This window comes from Dermacentor silvarum, chromosome 1 (genome assembly GCF_013339745.2).
Source record: "Dermacentor silvarum isolate Dsil-2018 chromosome 1, BIME_Dsil_1.4, whole genome shotgun sequence".
Taxonomy (NCBI): Eukaryota; Metazoa; Arthropoda; class Arachnida; order Ixodida; family Ixodidae; genus Dermacentor; species Dermacentor silvarum.
In genome coordinates, this window is record NC_051154.1 from 447,426,313 (window position 1) to 447,442,670 (window position 16,358).

At 49.0% G+C, this 16,358-nt stretch overlaps 1 protein-coding gene across 1 annotated transcript in view; it reads right to left on the reverse strand.

The window, feature by feature from the left end:
- Positions 1–2,079: 2,079 nt before the first annotated feature.
- Positions 2,080–16,358, reverse strand: part of LOC119437751 (piwi-like protein Siwi) — a 53,026-nt gene continuing 38,747 nt past the window's right edge. The window contains exons 18-19 of the mRNA XM_049660842.1: positions 15,318–15,465; positions 2,080–2,234 (exon numbers count right to left, since the gene is read on the reverse strand). Of these exons, the coding sequence (XP_049516799.1) occupies positions 2,118–2,234; positions 15,318–15,465 (265 nt within the window). The 3' untranslated portion in view covers positions 2,080–2,117. The remainder of the gene's footprint in view (positions 2,235–15,317; positions 15,466–16,358) is intronic.

Below are 16,358 nucleotides of genomic sequence, written 5' to 3' on the forward strand. Positions count from 1 at the left end.
AATGCATCGGCGTGGCTCATGAAGTCAGATTAGAGTGCTGCGTCGCGCGGCCACAAAACACCTATATAAACTATACATATATAAATCTTGGACACCATGGGTTACCGCACTTAGTGCATGTAGCTGTCATCTGATGGCACCCTCAAATTAAAAACAAAAGTGCAAGAGAATACAGATATTTGTCTCAGAAAAAAATGTCACAGTTTCACCAGAAAGGAGGTGCATTGATGGCGATACCAAAGAGACAACTACTGAGGGGATGTGAGACTCTCACGCGTCCCTTGATGCTGTTTGCACCGCGTCTGCCATAGTCCGGCTTTGCCTCGTGGCTTTACAGCGGTGGTGGTGGGTGTGGTTGCGGCATATTGGGGGAGATGGTGCAGGTGTAGCGCTGTAATGGTATTCTAGTACACTCTAGACGTGGTTAACGTGGGATCGGCAAGCATCGTGGATGCTACACGCATGCTCCGACCCGCTTCGTGGCACCGTCCCGAGAAGACTTAGGAGCATGACACCGGAATGGATGAACACGGATCATTAGAACACATGACCATACACGTGAACGACTAGGCGTTGTTGTCTAGCATGCGGGCAAACATATTCACTTGCTATCCGGTCGCGGTGAGTCGGGACTTTCTTGATTTGGCGTGCGCCCATCAGCGTAGTAATTCGGCTAGCAAGCATTGGTGTACGAAAGGTGCAATAAATGTCCTTTTGACTGTTCGCACTATTTTTTTGTTACTTTGTCCCAAGTGCACGAGTGACACCCCACACTACACAAAGTAAGGTTCGTAGATTTATCAGTGTCGCGCGCTCAGGAAAAGATGTCACTTGATGGCCATGAACACTTGCCGCGAGTGAAAGCTTCGCACTGTGCCCCATCTCTGAAACTTGAGATTACGCGACTGCCAATGCTAGACATGCAGGAACAAAATGCGCATTAAGGCACCAACTATCTTGGCGCAACTGTTGCACTTGCCAAAGATTAGCTCCCAGATACAGAGCATGGCCTGCATAAGGACAGCCATGAGCAACGACAGCAAGGGCACAGAGGAGGCGTGCGTTAGGGGAAGTAGGACGATAGGTGCATGCACTTTGACATTTTTGCTGTACAAGCTTTTCATGAGGAAGGATGCTTGCAAACAACCTTTTCCTTGGCCGACCTTTTTCTTTTTTTGTGCTACATTTTCCAGCCATACGGCCTCCAAGTACATGCTTGAAATGGCCAAAAAACTTCTTTAATCAAAACCGTGTCACGAAATCACTTTATTAAATTATGTAAAGAAATACATGGTTTCTAATGGAACTAACATTGGGAAATGAAAATAGTTCATTACATCGTGAATTTAGTTAGATCGAGGTTTGACTGTGTTCAATATATTTTTAAAAACAGTATTGTTAGTGAGTTCAACTGTGTCTAGGAACAAATCGGCGATCAAGTAAAGAATCAGCAGTCCTTAACTTCCAGATGCCATTAGCAAATATCCTGATGCATGTACTAATCCAGGCCATACACAACATAGTGGGTGCACTTTCGTTGCCATGTAATACAGGCAACTAGTACAAGCAACATTCACTGGGAGTAACAACAAAGCGAGCCATATAGAAAAGAACAATTCATATGTTATGAACTTTTAACAGTGTATTGATAATATGCAAGGCACTTCACTTCTGCCAAAATTATGCCTTCCTTTGGCAAAAGAAACGAAAAGATAGATTGTATCTACAATGTGCTAAATAAACATCACTGGCACTGAACTATCAAAATAAGAATAAGTGGCAGGAGTATTGTCCCCACCGACGAAATGAGAGATAGTGTGTTCTGCCATAGAACCACAAACTGCAAGATATCAAGCTGATTGGTATCCAAATGCCCATTTGAATAAAAAAGAACTGCAAGTTTTCATCCAACAATTTGATCCCAACCTGTGGTTAAGGTATGTCGAAAACTAGGAAACAAGGTAGTCTAGGTTATGTGAAAATCGAGTTTTGCATTTAGCTTTTTCTAATGAAATAAATGTGAGGTGAGAATTTAAGATAATGCACAACTTTTGCTGTAGATGGCGACCGCTGTCGTGACTTGGCAGTGATGGAGACCTTGGGGATGCGCATGGCATTTATAAGTAGAAAAGTGTGGTCGCCAGATCCTTGTGCGGCTCGGCGTGAAGACTCTGACCAGCCAGAAAAGCCAGTTTGTGGGCATACTGGCATGGGGCAGGGACGCGGATTGTGCCCTGTGGGAAAGAAAGAAGGTGCATTATGAAACTTTTTTTATTTAGCGTACAGGACACAAAAGTGAAATAAAAGTAATATCAAATCATGCATCTGTGACAGCCAAATGACCACTCTTACTGCAAGCCTTAAGTGAGAAAAGAACGAAATTGTGATATATACTAACAATAATTTTAAAGACAGTGTTAGTTTGCTTGAGATCAGTTGAAATATTGTTTAGTTGAGGCTTCCACATGCAATGTCCCGTCTACCTTAGCAGGAGTATCTTCTTAAGTAGGACATTGCATAAACCACCTAAAGCATGAAGCAAGGAGAAGCGCACAACACAACCATGAAGAGAGTGGCATGATGCTTGGTGACTCGCGCACCTATGCATTTCATGTGATGTCTCCACCAATAACGACGAGCACAGGTGGAGGTGTACATCCTCCCCTCCAGAAGTTAACAAGTGATGCACCTGCTCCACTCTCGCACCACCTTCTACGTTGCATTCCTTCCCACAGCACTCTTTATAGGACTGCATTATATAACTAAAATAAAGCCTGGTAGTGCTGCTGTACTACATTAAACAGCAACGTTTGTTTCTTGAGATATACAATTGAAATTTTCAGGTAGGTTCATAGCACGAACATTTAAAAAGCGCGAAGTATTGCGGAGCTGTGCATGCTAGTTCTCTAGCTACAGGAGCATAGTATCAAAATATTTCACATGGGTCTCCAAGACAAGGTCCACAGAATTTGCAAAATGTTCTGGCACTGAAATTCATTATGATCATGACAGTGCCCTTTTTCTAAATTTCTTTGCAGAAAAGCTTTAGCATAGCATTGAAGTTAGTGTTGATTTAGACTTGCGTTTGTCAAATTTGTATTCCTGACACAATGTGTTTGAAAAAACTTTTTTCTTGCCCTCAGAAATAATATTTAAAAAAATGATGGAGATCAAATAAGCAGATACCAGGATATTGCTGGTGCGAACAACCACACAAAGCAAAAAATTATTTTGAGAAAACAACCCTTGAACATCATTGTGTGCACATTTACAGGTTTAAAATGACCTCACAGTATAGTTAGAGAAGTCTCTGCGCACTTTTCATCCTCTGATGCTGCTTCTACTGGCTTCATTTTCTGGCCTAGATCACACACAGGCTGTGATCAATGAGGTTGATGCTCTCTGGACACCAGGCAAATTTGCAGACTCGTTCTTGTATTGAATGGTGCAGTAAAGACTTTACCCGCTTTGTTCTACCCACCTTTGTGCCGTGCACCCCAAACGGCACACTGTTGCATCAGATCCCTCGCCTCGTGCACCCCTCTCCTGTCTCTCTCCCACCATCTCGCAAAAGTTGCGAGGAATGGAAGACAAGAGGGGAGAGACGAAGGCACGCCGTGTGGGGGCATTGCACAAAGGTGGGTGAGCCAAAGCGGCTGACGTGTTTTTTTACATTTCCTGGATTTCGTGTTCCTTTCCTTCATGTAGCAGACACCCAGTGGCAAGATTTAATTGTGGAACATTGCAGTAAGCAGTTTATTTGACCATAGAACACACACTGAATTACAGTGCAGCAGCTGCTCTCTTTGTTACTTCTAAGTACAGTCGAACCAACTTATAACGATCCCCGACAGAATGATCTATCGGTTATCACGACATTTCTGTGCATTTACGATTTCCGACCCTCCTCATAGAAACTGCTTCCAGATATAACGAACGTCTTTTAAAATCGCTGTACTGCTACAACTAAAGCTTTGAACTCAGTCACGGTAAAAAGTGGGCACACAAAGTGCGGAAGCTCGGAAGCGAGATCAAACTGGGCGCACGCTGGTAACTGCAATGATGATATGGCCTTCGAGATGAGCGTGCAAGCAACTGCCTTGTGCGGATTTCGGAACCCGCAAATAAGGTCACGCGTTTTCAAGGCATACCTCCATGGAGGAGACGTGCCACGCACAGCATAATATATGGCACAGCATAATATATGGCACAGCATAAACAGCACGACGCGGGGTGTGCGCTGGTGTGATGTCGGATGCCACGAAGGCGTCACTTGTTATTAGAAAATTTTGCACGTGGCACCATGTGCATTACGCCTGTTCCAATGATTTGGCACGACCATGTCTCTCCACCATGGGAACAATGGCCACTGAAGCGTTTCTGTTGACACAGCTCTACGCGGCCCAAGTTGACGAGAATGCTGCACCACACGTTGCCGCCATGCAATGTTGCAAAGAGCCAGCGGTTACTATAAGCCATTATCAGGAGATCACGGTTTGACGGCGCTTCGTTTTACTGTTGCCGATTGCTGATAATGGTTCGCGGTGACATTTTACCTTTGGAAAATCTAATTTTTAAATTTTCTTTCGCCCAAAGCGGCATAGATAATGTAATTTACAGATCTTGTGCGACCGTTGTGCAGTCGTAATGCTGAGACCACGATGTCTGAGACCTTTGCAGAATGGCAGCATGCCTGCAGTAGCTTCCGAAGTTTACACTACCGGCCAACTAGAACGCTTCGCTCTCATGTGCAGAATAGGTCCTGCTGGTAGCAAAATGTATCAAGCTCTCGAATAAAAAAAAGGCGGCAGCACTTTCAGTTTCAAAACGGCAGGTGATCGGAACCAGGCACCGTTTTGAAAGAGCTACACGACGTTGGATTTCGCTCTTTAGATGATGTTTATAATGGAAGTTTGGAGCTAGGTGCAAGAACACATCTGAAACAAAACTGACACTGAAAATCTAGTTTTAGGCCCAAAGTAATGCCGAACTGCAACTGCTGACACCAGCTACAGAGCAGCTAATTTATGAGCGTTTCTAAGGGCAAGTCCATATATAACGAACTACTGTTATAACGACCACTTTTCGTGGAACTATCGAGTTCGTTATAAACTGGTTTGACTGTATAGTTAAAACCAGTAATGCTATAGACCTACACCATGTTTGCAAACAGCGGTAGGCACCGTCAATATATTTTAGGCCCTATAGCGACGTCGCATAGGCTCCGCCCACGTTCGCCGTCACCGCTTGCACACGCGGGTGGCGCATTTATTTTAATGGGGTGGGGGGCTAAAACCAGGATTTCATTACGAAGCACACCATAGTTGGGGCGCCGGATTATGTTTGACTACGTGTGGTTCTTTAATGGGGAGACCCAGTGCATGTTCTTACACTTCGCCCCCATCGGGATACAGCCAAACGAGATGCTAGGCCTAGCTCGCTGACCGCCGCAGTGATGGCTGACTACGCTTGTGACCTGGCCTGCTGCTCATCATAGTGCGCTGATTTTTGACAATACGATTAACGTGGGCATAAATGAATTGGTTTTGTCGGTGTCGTTGGTGCGAATAGCAAACGAAATGTAGTACTTGCAAGCCAGCTGAGCCGCCTCGCTGAGACGACCGGTGCTTGGTTTCCGTCTGCGAGACGAAATGCCGTCGTATTGTTGCTCCTGATCGCGCCAGTGGTTTAGTACTGGGCGCTCCTTTACGAAACACGTGCAAATTCGAGATATTTTTTCTATTACGCAAGCTGTAGCCGATTTCTATGTTGCCGTGAGCGGTGATATAGAAGCGATCGCCTCGGTGATGGGACCAGTGAGGTACCGGCCCTACGGCGACGCCGCCTGTGTAGGCCCGCGTAATGCGAGCTAGCTGTTGTATGTGGCCGTCCGATCGCTCCAACTCTGTACTAACACTGTACATTTTGATTCACGCTCGAAATTTATTTGAAAAATTTAGGCACGTTTATGACATCCACACTGCAATAAACGCAGCTGTGACCGTGCTACCCGGGTATGTGAATGTGTGATAGGATATCTACACTGCTGGCGGCTCAATTATTTGAGATGAAAACGAATTCGAATGTGGCGTGCTTTGTGGGGCATCCGCTCGCTCTACCTACATTCAAGGCTAATCCTAATCTAGCTTTCCCACAGTACGGCAAGAAATTGCAATGACACGCTAATAACGATAATATCGTATATATAGGTTGGCTAATGCCCGCCAATCAAAATAGAAGAGAAGCTTAACGGTAATAAAATGTTTTGGGCATAATGGAAGATCTGGTATCAGAATACAACTTTTCCTTTTTTACTGCGGCGGCGCATTGCTTGCGACGGTTTTAATCAACAGGAAACTTATGAAAACTTTAGCCTCTTGCGTATTTTGACGCAACTCAGCTCTTCCACATAATGCGTTTCTTTCATTGTAAAATCATAGCATAAAGACCTCACAGATGGAACCGCACAACCACCCGCGATACCCAGCGGCTGCTGTGGTAAGCACGACACGGGCGGCGGCAGAGTGCCTACCAAGCGAAACTAAATTCCGACGACAGCGCCACCGCATTTTCGTGATGTAGCGCTGTGGTGTAAGTCTATAAATGGGTTCGACTGTACTTCTTTTTGCAATTACAATGTTTGAATGTTTGTCCTCTCTGCCTTTTTCATGCAACCTATGGGTTCTTAGTGTCTCACAGGAGACCAACCACCGTGGGTTCGAGCTTAGCGAGCCACAGGGCGACGTCAGCCGTCGCCTCCAGCACCGCTGCACGCGAGCGAGGCCGCAAGAGGCTACCGGGCGACGCACACAAAAACACAGTACAGTAGAACCTCGGTGATACAAATCTCGCGGGGACGCGTGAAATATTCGTATCACCCAAAGTTCGTATCATCAAATCGTACACAAAATCAAGAAAAAATGAATTATAAAGGAGATTTATTAAGGTTCGTAGCGACAGCCGGTCGTAGGATGCATCGAGCACAGTCCTCTCGCTCGAGCTTCTGCTGCGCGCTTGATGTTGCCGATGCTGCAGACTCTGCGCCGACGTTCGTCACCTTCCTTACAAGGGCCCCGCGGAAATAAAGGAGCCATCCTGGTGACTTAGTTGTCCGGAAGGACGATAGAAAGGTTTATATGGCTTGAGGCGTTGAACCTGAACGACTTTACGGTTCCAACGTCGCATGTCAGACGGCGGTGTGAGCGGCTCAACCAGGTAATTAACGGGTGATGTTCTCTCGAGAATGAGGTATGGCCCGTCGTACTTCGGAAGGAGTTTTGAAGCAAGCCCAGGCGTGTGGTGTGGCACTAACAAGACGAGGGTGCCCGGGAGAAAATTGGGAGTCGAGTTCCGGGCGTCATGAATGGCTTTTTGATGGTTCTGGTCGTCTGAGGTGAATTGGCAGGCCAGCTGGTGACATTCTTCGGCGTGTCTGGCTGCTTCTGAGATCGGCAGGCATTCGGATGGGTCTGACTGGTAGGGCAGAATGGTGTCGATTGTGTGCGAAGGATGACGGCCGTAAAGAAGGTAAAAGGGTCAGAATCCGGTAGTGGCCTGAGTCACGGTGCTGTAGGCGTAGGTGACAAACGGAAGAACTAGGTCCGAATTAGAGTGATCAGGTGAGACGTACATGGCGAGCATGTCACCAAGAGTTCGATTGAAGCGTTCCGTGGTAGTGTTAGTCTGTGGGTGATAGGCACTGGATTTACGATGAACAATAGCGCATGCAGCAAGAAGTTGTTCGATGACTTCAGATAAGAACGTGCGGCCTCTGTCGCTTAAAAGTTCACGTGGACCTCCATGCAAAGAAGAAAACGGCATAGTATGAAACGTGTTAAGTGGTCTACCGCAATGATGATCCACCTGTTGCCGGTAGGAGTCAACGGAAGTGGCCCGTAGAGATCTATACCCATGCGATCAAAGGGTCAGGATGGGCATTGTAAAGGCTGGAGTTCACCGGCGGAGTTGTGCGGTGGTGCTTTGCGGTGTTGGCACTCATGACAAGAGCGGACGAAGTTGCGAACGAAATTGTACATTCCCCACCAGTAATAGCAGTGTCCAAGTCTTTCGTAGGTCTTGAAGACTTCCGCGTGGCCACACTGAGCGTCGACATGGAATGAGGAGCAAATCTCTGATCACAAGGTTCGCGGAATGACGAGTAACCATGTGCGTCCTTCTGGGGCATAGTTGCGGTGATACAGTAGCTGGTCTCGAATCGCAAAATGAGGAACTTGGCGCCGAAGCGTTCGTGACGCTGGAACTTTCGACGTATCCGATAGAAGGTCGAACTAAGATGCAGTCCAGGGATCATCACGCTGTGCAGCAGTGAGAGTGTCAAAGTCCAGAGATGACAATCTGCACTCACAGGAGTCGTGACTGGCCTTCGAGGGAAGCGGTGATCGGGATAGCGCGTCAGCGTTGGAGTGCTTTCACCCGGAACGGTAAACCACGCGGATGTCATATTCCTGAATTCGCAATGCCCAGTGGGCAAGGCATGGGTCTTTTAGTGTCGACAGCCAAGCGAGGACGTTCCAACGTTCCAAGCGAGGACAGTGATCAGTCTGGGAGCGAGTTGGTGAAAGATCGAAGGGTCCGTAAGGCGCATTTGGATAGGGCGTGCGGCACATAGGATGCTCGTCGATCGTTATCGAATGCCTGCGATCGGCGGCGGCAGAACCTTGCGACTGACCGGAATACCTACATGCAAAGCATATAGGGCGATTGTTCGGCATACGCCACGGGTTAGCGACGGCAGTGCTGGCCCAGGGCACGGTAGGAGGAGGGCGGTGCACAGGCTGCTGGAAACGTGGTACGGGCGCACTGCGAGGGGCCATTGCAGCAGCCGCAGCATAAGTTAACAGTGTAGCCACGGCATCCTGCTGGTGAACAGCTGGTAGCAGTTTCGTGACCTCTTACGAAGAGGAGACGGCAAAGTGCTGGCAGACTCCGGAGTGATGGACACCAGAGATAGCTGTTGTGCGACTTCTCGGATGAAATCCTTAATTTGGGTTATCAGGGAGGCTTGTTCGGGGCCGGTGGTCAGGCTGCAGAGTGACGCCGCATTAGGTGTGGGATGTCACCTTGTCAGAGCTCGCTGCTTACGCAATTCATCATAGCTCTGGCACAAGCTGATAACGTCCCCAACAGTGCGCGGGTCTTTGGCAAGAAGCATCTACACGCGTCATCATCGATTCCCTTCATGACGTGCTTAATCTTTTCCGCTTCCGTCACGGCAGCATTCACGTGCCTGCACAAATCGAGGACGTCTTCTATATAGCTGGTGAACGTCTCACCCGTGTCCTGTGCGTGTGTATGCAAACGCTGCTCGGCTCGGAGTATCCTGACCGCGGGTTGGTCAAATACTTCGGTAATCGACGTCTTGAATGCCGACCACATTTGGATATCCCTCTCACGATTCCTGAACCAGAGACTGGCGATGCCCCCAAGATAGAGGATACGTAAGCCAGCTTGTCCGAGTCAGTCCATTCGTTGTGAACACTCAGCCGTTCATAAGATGACAGCCACTCTTCAACGTCTTGTCATCGGTTCCGCTGAAGATGGGAGGTTCCAGCTGGCAAACGGTGCCAGCGAAAGGGACGGGTGGCGATGGAAGAGTCTGCTGGTCGGCATCCGGCATGGCAGAGGGTAGCGTCCGCGAACGAAGTTCCAGGATGGTAGAGTGGAACGTTACCCAGCCCGGCTCCACCACTTATAAAGATTTATTAAGGTTCGTAGCGACAGCCGGTCGTAGGATGCACCGAGCACAGTCCTCTCGCTTGAGCTTCTTCTGTGCGCTTGATGCTGCGAAGCTGCGCCGACGCTCGTCATCTTCCTTACAGAATTTAGTTTTACCAGAAAAAATTCCTAATATTGGAACCCCATTCACACCTTCCTTGCTGCTGCATTTTCCCGGCTGCTACGTCGCGTTTTCGCGGTCCCGACCTAAATACTACATTGACTTCCATGCATGAAGTTACCCTTCTAATCTAATTTTCCTGTATCTTACGTTGCGTTTGAATGTGGTGGTCACATAAATTTAGTGGTGCAGCCAGCTTGTAAGTTGCAACAAGCGGCCGGCACATTGCTGATACGGTGCGGCCGCCGCATCACATGGCCGTATCTTGAAAGCGATCTGCGACGTGTGCAAGTGCACCTAGTGCATGATAGCTTAGTATGCCCTGTGCTTTCGACGTTTAGTTCGCGTTGAAGCGAGAGACAGCAGCTGCTGCCGCGCTTAGGCCCGTGACGTTATTGGCGCACAGGCGAGTGTCATTTACGGTTAGTCATGCTTCACCAGTTGCGCTGCGCCAGCTGAGATGCCACCCCCGCTTCAACGCACGCGCCGCCGGCTGCTATCTTTGGAGCATGCGCAGAACCAACCTAAACCCGAGCGCCGCTTCGAACGGGTAACTGAGAACGTAGGCGAAGCGGCGTGGCTGCATTTTTCTTTGTGCTCGATGCATTGTGGGTTGACGGCGCCGTCGCCTCCGACGTGCGAATGGGTCAGGAGCCATTTCGGCGCCAGGCCGCAACTTCACAATTGCTACTAGGCTCAGCGGGGGCGTGGCACTGTGGGTCACGTGACTTCCGCTTAACATGTGTTGTCATGGCAATCGCCTTCGGGACTGGTGCAAGGTAAGGACATGCTTTCCTCACGTCCGCCAACACCTTTGCGAGTAGGACTGGAGCTCGTGCACGGTGCCTTTGCCCGTGCGGGGAGTGGATACTTTGTGCTGATCTTTTCCCAACGCTAAGCCGACGAGCGGTGCCTTGTGCTCGCGCGAGGTCGTACCATGCCGAGCCACACTTGCCGAAAGCCAAAGCTCAAGGAGATTACCCGAGCTCTCGCGAGTTGACCTATTGGTTATCGCCAGAGCAAGTAGCATAGCCGCCGGGGCTTTTCCTAGCGGTGTGTCCCAGCTTGAGCCTGTGCTCTCGCAATGACGTGCTATAGGTGGCCCTTTCTGTATTTTCGCCCTGGTGCGGGACGGGACCTCTTTGGTTCCCTGCCACGCGGGTGTTAGTGCAGTGCTGGCGCCGATGGATTCAATAAATGGTTTCTGTTATCTCAGGGCATTAGTAAAACCCCGGTGATACGATCATGGCTGGTACAAATATGAATTCGTAACATTCCCCAGCCGAAATGCATTGCTCTCAATAGGAAAAAAAATCGGCTGTTACGAACGCGTTGCCGCGCCACTGCGGATCATAAGAATGTGTGAGCAACAGCAGTGGCGGCAGCGGCCAAGCCAGCGGGATCAGGGCGGAATCCATAGTCGCCAAGCAACCCGCCACGTCACGCAGTTGCGCAATCTCTCATTGGTCCCCACGTCGAGCGGGCCGGACCACATCACAGCCTAGCTGATGTTTTGACCAGAGCGAAAGACTGATGAGGACCGCTCCAGCAACCACGACGGCCAAAATGATCCCTGCACTCGACGTGCTGAGGTGTTCATCGGCGTGCGAAAACATATGTGAGAGTACGTGCACGCACTTTTACGCCTTCCAGAAGGCAATCGTTGATGATTTCGGCAAGAAGAAAACACACGGATAGTAGAACGCTGTTTTTCAAGGGACCGTGAAAAAAACAACGTAGTTTCGACCGAAAGGTGAAGCAACGATTGAGAAAGCAAACTAGTATACGGCTGCATGAAGTAAGGATAGTAGTTTTATCGGCCGTATAAATTTACATTGTAAGCATCGGCATACTAAATAAATTACGGTGTCACGCGCGCACAGGTAAACACGAACCCATCTTGCTCGATGACAACGCTGGAGTAAAGGGCCATTTATAGTCCAACGTAATGCGTGCCAGCACACTACGTCTCATTGGCGAAACGAGGGCGCACCGGTGCAGCCAACGTTACCGGCGGCGACTTTACAATTGCTAGTAGTTACAGCGGGGGCGTGGCCCTGCGGGTCACGTGACTTACGCTTAACACGTGTTGTCATGGCAATCGTGGAGCTCCTAGGTGCATAGAGACATACTAATCGCTTAGGGATTTTGAGGTACTTGGCTGCGCGGGCGCACGTTGGCTGCTAGTTACTGAGCGTTGCTCTCTTATCTGCGGGACCGGGCGCAGCGACCTTGCTGAGCGTAGCTCCTACGTGCGTAGGGAGCAAATCGTTCAGGGCGCGTTGAATGTCTGGCGGTGTCTGGCCCACGTCGGCCGTGCTTTATTATTGTAGCGTTTGTCCCAGTGGCGGAAATCTTAGCAGTAGTGTTGGTGTGGCATGACAGATTTTATCTTGGTGAACTGTGGTGGTGTAAACAAGCGGATACTGCTCGAGTTTGTGCCCCGGCACCGCGGTTTCCACTGCAGCACCTGGGTACAAACGCGAGCAGTATCCGCTTGTGCAAGAGCAGATGCAATTTTCTCTCTAGCACCCGCTTGTCCTCACACCTGTGGACAAATGACTGGTGGTCCCTTAAAAGACGGTCTCATGCCAGACCATTGCCTCAAAAGTCCCTAAGCGATTACAGTAGCCGACCAATTTTTCAGACCTGGAGGGGACTGAAAAATGGTCCGAATAAAAGAACAGTCCGAAAAATTCGTGAGTTGGAAAACTGAACTTTATTTCAGCTGAACTAAACTGAAAAAGTCGATGATGCTCCCTTGCTTTAAATTCCTTCTGCTTGCAATGACGTCTACTTGCATCTGAGCAAGCGTCAAGTTTTCGTCATATTGGACAACAATGCTAGAGCGTTGGCAACATCTTGCGGTGATGGTTGCGGGCGGCCGGATGCGTCATCCTCGTCGCCCGTCAGCTCCGCGCACAGCTCTATGCTGTTGTCGATTGCGGCAAACTCGTCGAAAGTAACAGCTGCTGGAAGGTTCATTCCACTGCTGCGCAAATCAGCAATCAGCTGCTCGCCGTTGTCGATGTTTTCAGCGGTGCCGATTGTGTCCCCAGGGCCGGACTCTTCACAGTTGCAAAATCCAGCATGCCTGAAACAATTCGCAATGGCCGAAGGCTGAACAGCCTTACGGGCATCTGCCAGCATGCCGAGTGCCAAGAACAGGTTCACGGAGTAGCTTTTCCCGCTATCGAAACATATGAGTGTGCAGCCAAGTAAATGGGCCCGGGTGCACCTTGAGATTTTTAATGACACCTTGGTCCATTGGCTGGAGCAAACTAGTAGTATTCGACGGTAGGAACTCTAGTCAAACAGCTTGCAGGTTGTTAACGGCGCCGTGCGCCCCGCAGTTGTTGACAAAGGTCGCGACTTGTTGCTTCTGGCGCTCAAACATATGGTCCAGATGGCGGAGGTAATCCTCGAACAAGCTTTGAGTTATCCAGGCTTTTGTATTGCCGCTATACCACACAGGCAGGTTCTTTGCGCCCTTAAAGCAACGTGGGTTTTTTTACTTTCCAATTACTAGAAGAGGCAGCTTTTCGGTGCCATCCGCATTTGCACCGATCATGACTGTCACCCGCTCTTTGCTATGCTTGCCACCAGTGCAGGCCTCGCTAGAAAAAGAAAGTGAACGGTCTGGCAGCATCTTGAAAAACAGACTAGTCTCATCACAGTTGAAAATGTTTGCGGGAGCAAACTCTGGTATGATAGCCTTCAGCTTACTTGTCCGGTAATCCGTGACAGTGGATAGATCGACAGCACCGCTCTCCCCGCAAACTTTCTTCAAGGAAACTCCGTGCCCTTTTTTTAAACCGTGGAGCCAACCATCGGTGAAGTTGAAATCATGAATGTCCATTTTTAAGGTGAGCATCTCGGCTTTTTGTTTCAGTATGTTGCCTGAAACTGGGAGATTCTTTGTTACAGCACCTCTCAGCCACAGCTGTAGGGCCTCTTCGAGTATCGGATGTTGTCCTTTCCGGAAATTTTTTTTTTACCTTTGCAGTATGACCGATCGACTGCAGACAAGATCTTCTCTTTGTTCTTCACGTAATCAGACAATGTCTGCTTGGAGACATTAAACTTTCACGATGTCAACCTGCATCCGTCCTTGCTCCATAAGTTTGATAATGGCGGCCTTTTTCTCTAGCGTCATTGTCGAATATTTACCACGCTTCTTCGACACATTCGGGGGAGGCGGGTGAAGAGCTGGGGTCAGGGTGTTGAAAACACATCGGTGTTGCGCTGAATGAAGGGCCGCAACACATTCAAATGGAGATGGCACGGTGTACGGCGGCTAGTGATGACAGGCAACACTGCACGGGATAAAGGCCCAGGAATCACTGCTGCACTACAACGTAAAACGTGCCAAGACTACCCACGACGCAGAAGTAAAACTGATGATGATAGTGCTTATTGTCAGCGTCACCTAGTGTTTATAGGTAGCATCAAAACTGGCTGCACATGACCTGCTTCCGGCTCTCAAAATCACTTCCGTCGCAAGCTACTGGAAAAAGCATGGCCCTCAATATCGGTGTTGGTATAAGGGGCGTCACCGTCGTTCCGTGGCAAGCTAGTGGCAAAAGCATGACCTTCAAGATCGGCGTTTGTTATAAGGGGCGTCACCATCGCCGCGTGGATTAGGATGCCACTATGCCAACTCAAGCCAATCCACGTCTGATCCGAAGCTAGCCAGGTGGCCTTAAGATTCAAAATGGCATCCCTCTTGAGTTGCAGCATGGCTCAGTCGCAGCAAACGGAACGTTTAGCTTCATGTTGTCCGAAAAATTGGTCGCGAAAATGCATTAGCTGTAGGGGAACTCTGACGGTGCATTTACGAAGTCCGGAATATCCATCAAGTCCGAATTTTTGGAGTCCGAAAAATCGGTCGGATACTGTATGTCCCTAGGCACCTAGGTGCTCCACGATTGCCATGACAATGCGTGTTAAGCGGAAGTCACGTGACCCGCAGTGCCACGCCCACGCTGTACCTACTAGCAATGGTAAAGTCACGTCTCTGAGATAAGAGCCCCGCTCAGTAACTAGCAGCCAACGCGGCCACGTAGTGACGTCAGCGCCCTGCCCTGACTGCAAACCACCGCATGCGGAGCGCCACCACTGGAACCGGTTGGGAGCGGGTGGGCATAGGCGAGGGAAGCCTGCGCAATGGTGCCGGCGCCTCCCTCAATCCCCCACAAACCCGACCACAAAAATGGGGATTTTCTATGCAGTTGAGATAGAATCAAACCCACAACCTTGAGGTATTTGAGCAGCAGGACATCATGACCACTGAGCTACTGCAGCAGATGTTACAACGCAAGTCTGACATTATTAACGCAAAGTTTTCTATGTGACTGCTCCCGAACTTTGCCGACGTGTCGTACCGAATAGCTCAACACAAGACAGCACATAAATCAGCTCTAACTTGCAAGCTAACAATGAACAAAGGACAGGTGCTTACTGGCCAGTTGAAGTACAAGTGGGTGAGCTTGTAGGAAAGCCGCTGCATGTGCTCGGGCTTCAGCATTGTCGTGTCGTGGATGACGTTGAAGTGTGTGGGTGCCACCGTTCCCTGACGTACACTCTGGGAGATTAGATAGAAGTCATACCTGCAAGGTACAGATTACAAGCAAAGATTTTGTATACTTACTGCTCTGTTAAGTGCAAGCAGCAAGTTATTTCTTAATCCAGTTAATGAACAACAAATAGACAATTCAGTCTTAAAACAAAAATCTTTGTTAATGTGAACCAGCAGCGTAAAGAGTAATACTTGCTTACAAGAGCTACAGATGTTGACAGACCAACTTAATTTAGACATTTATTATGGCCATTGCTTCCTTTTTAAAAAGCAGGTACAGGACTGACCGATAATTAAAACTTGGCAAATGAAAATACAGCTATTTCTTCTCAACTTGGTGGCACACATGCTTTTGGAGGGACCTGGAGGCTGTCCACACAATGAGGCATGTTTGAATTACCGGTGTCCACATTATCGGTTGGCGACTAGCAATAAAACATGCACTGTGGCAAGCTTCAGCACTGAGCTGAAAGTTGCCTTGCTGCTCAGTGCAGCAACATTTGGTGCAATCAGCATTACAGTTATCTTACAATTAAGAGGATCACCGTTTATATATACAGTAAAACCCCGATGATACGAACCCGGCTGGTACGAATTTTGGTGTGATACGAATTCGTAACATTCCCCGGCCGAAATACATTGCTCACAATACGAAAAAAATCGGCTGTTCCGAACGTGTTGCCGGGCCGCTACGGATCATACGAACGCTTGAGCAACAGCGGCGGCGGCGGAGCCAGCGGGGCCACGGCACAGACAAGCTGACACAGCGTGATCTGGGTGGGATCCATAGTCGCTAAGCAACCGACTACGTCACGCAGCTGCGCAGTCTCTCATTGGTCCCCACGTCGAGCGGATCGAACCACATCACAACCTAGCCGATGCTTAGCGAGAAATTAGACAAGGACCAATGCTGCAATGACGACT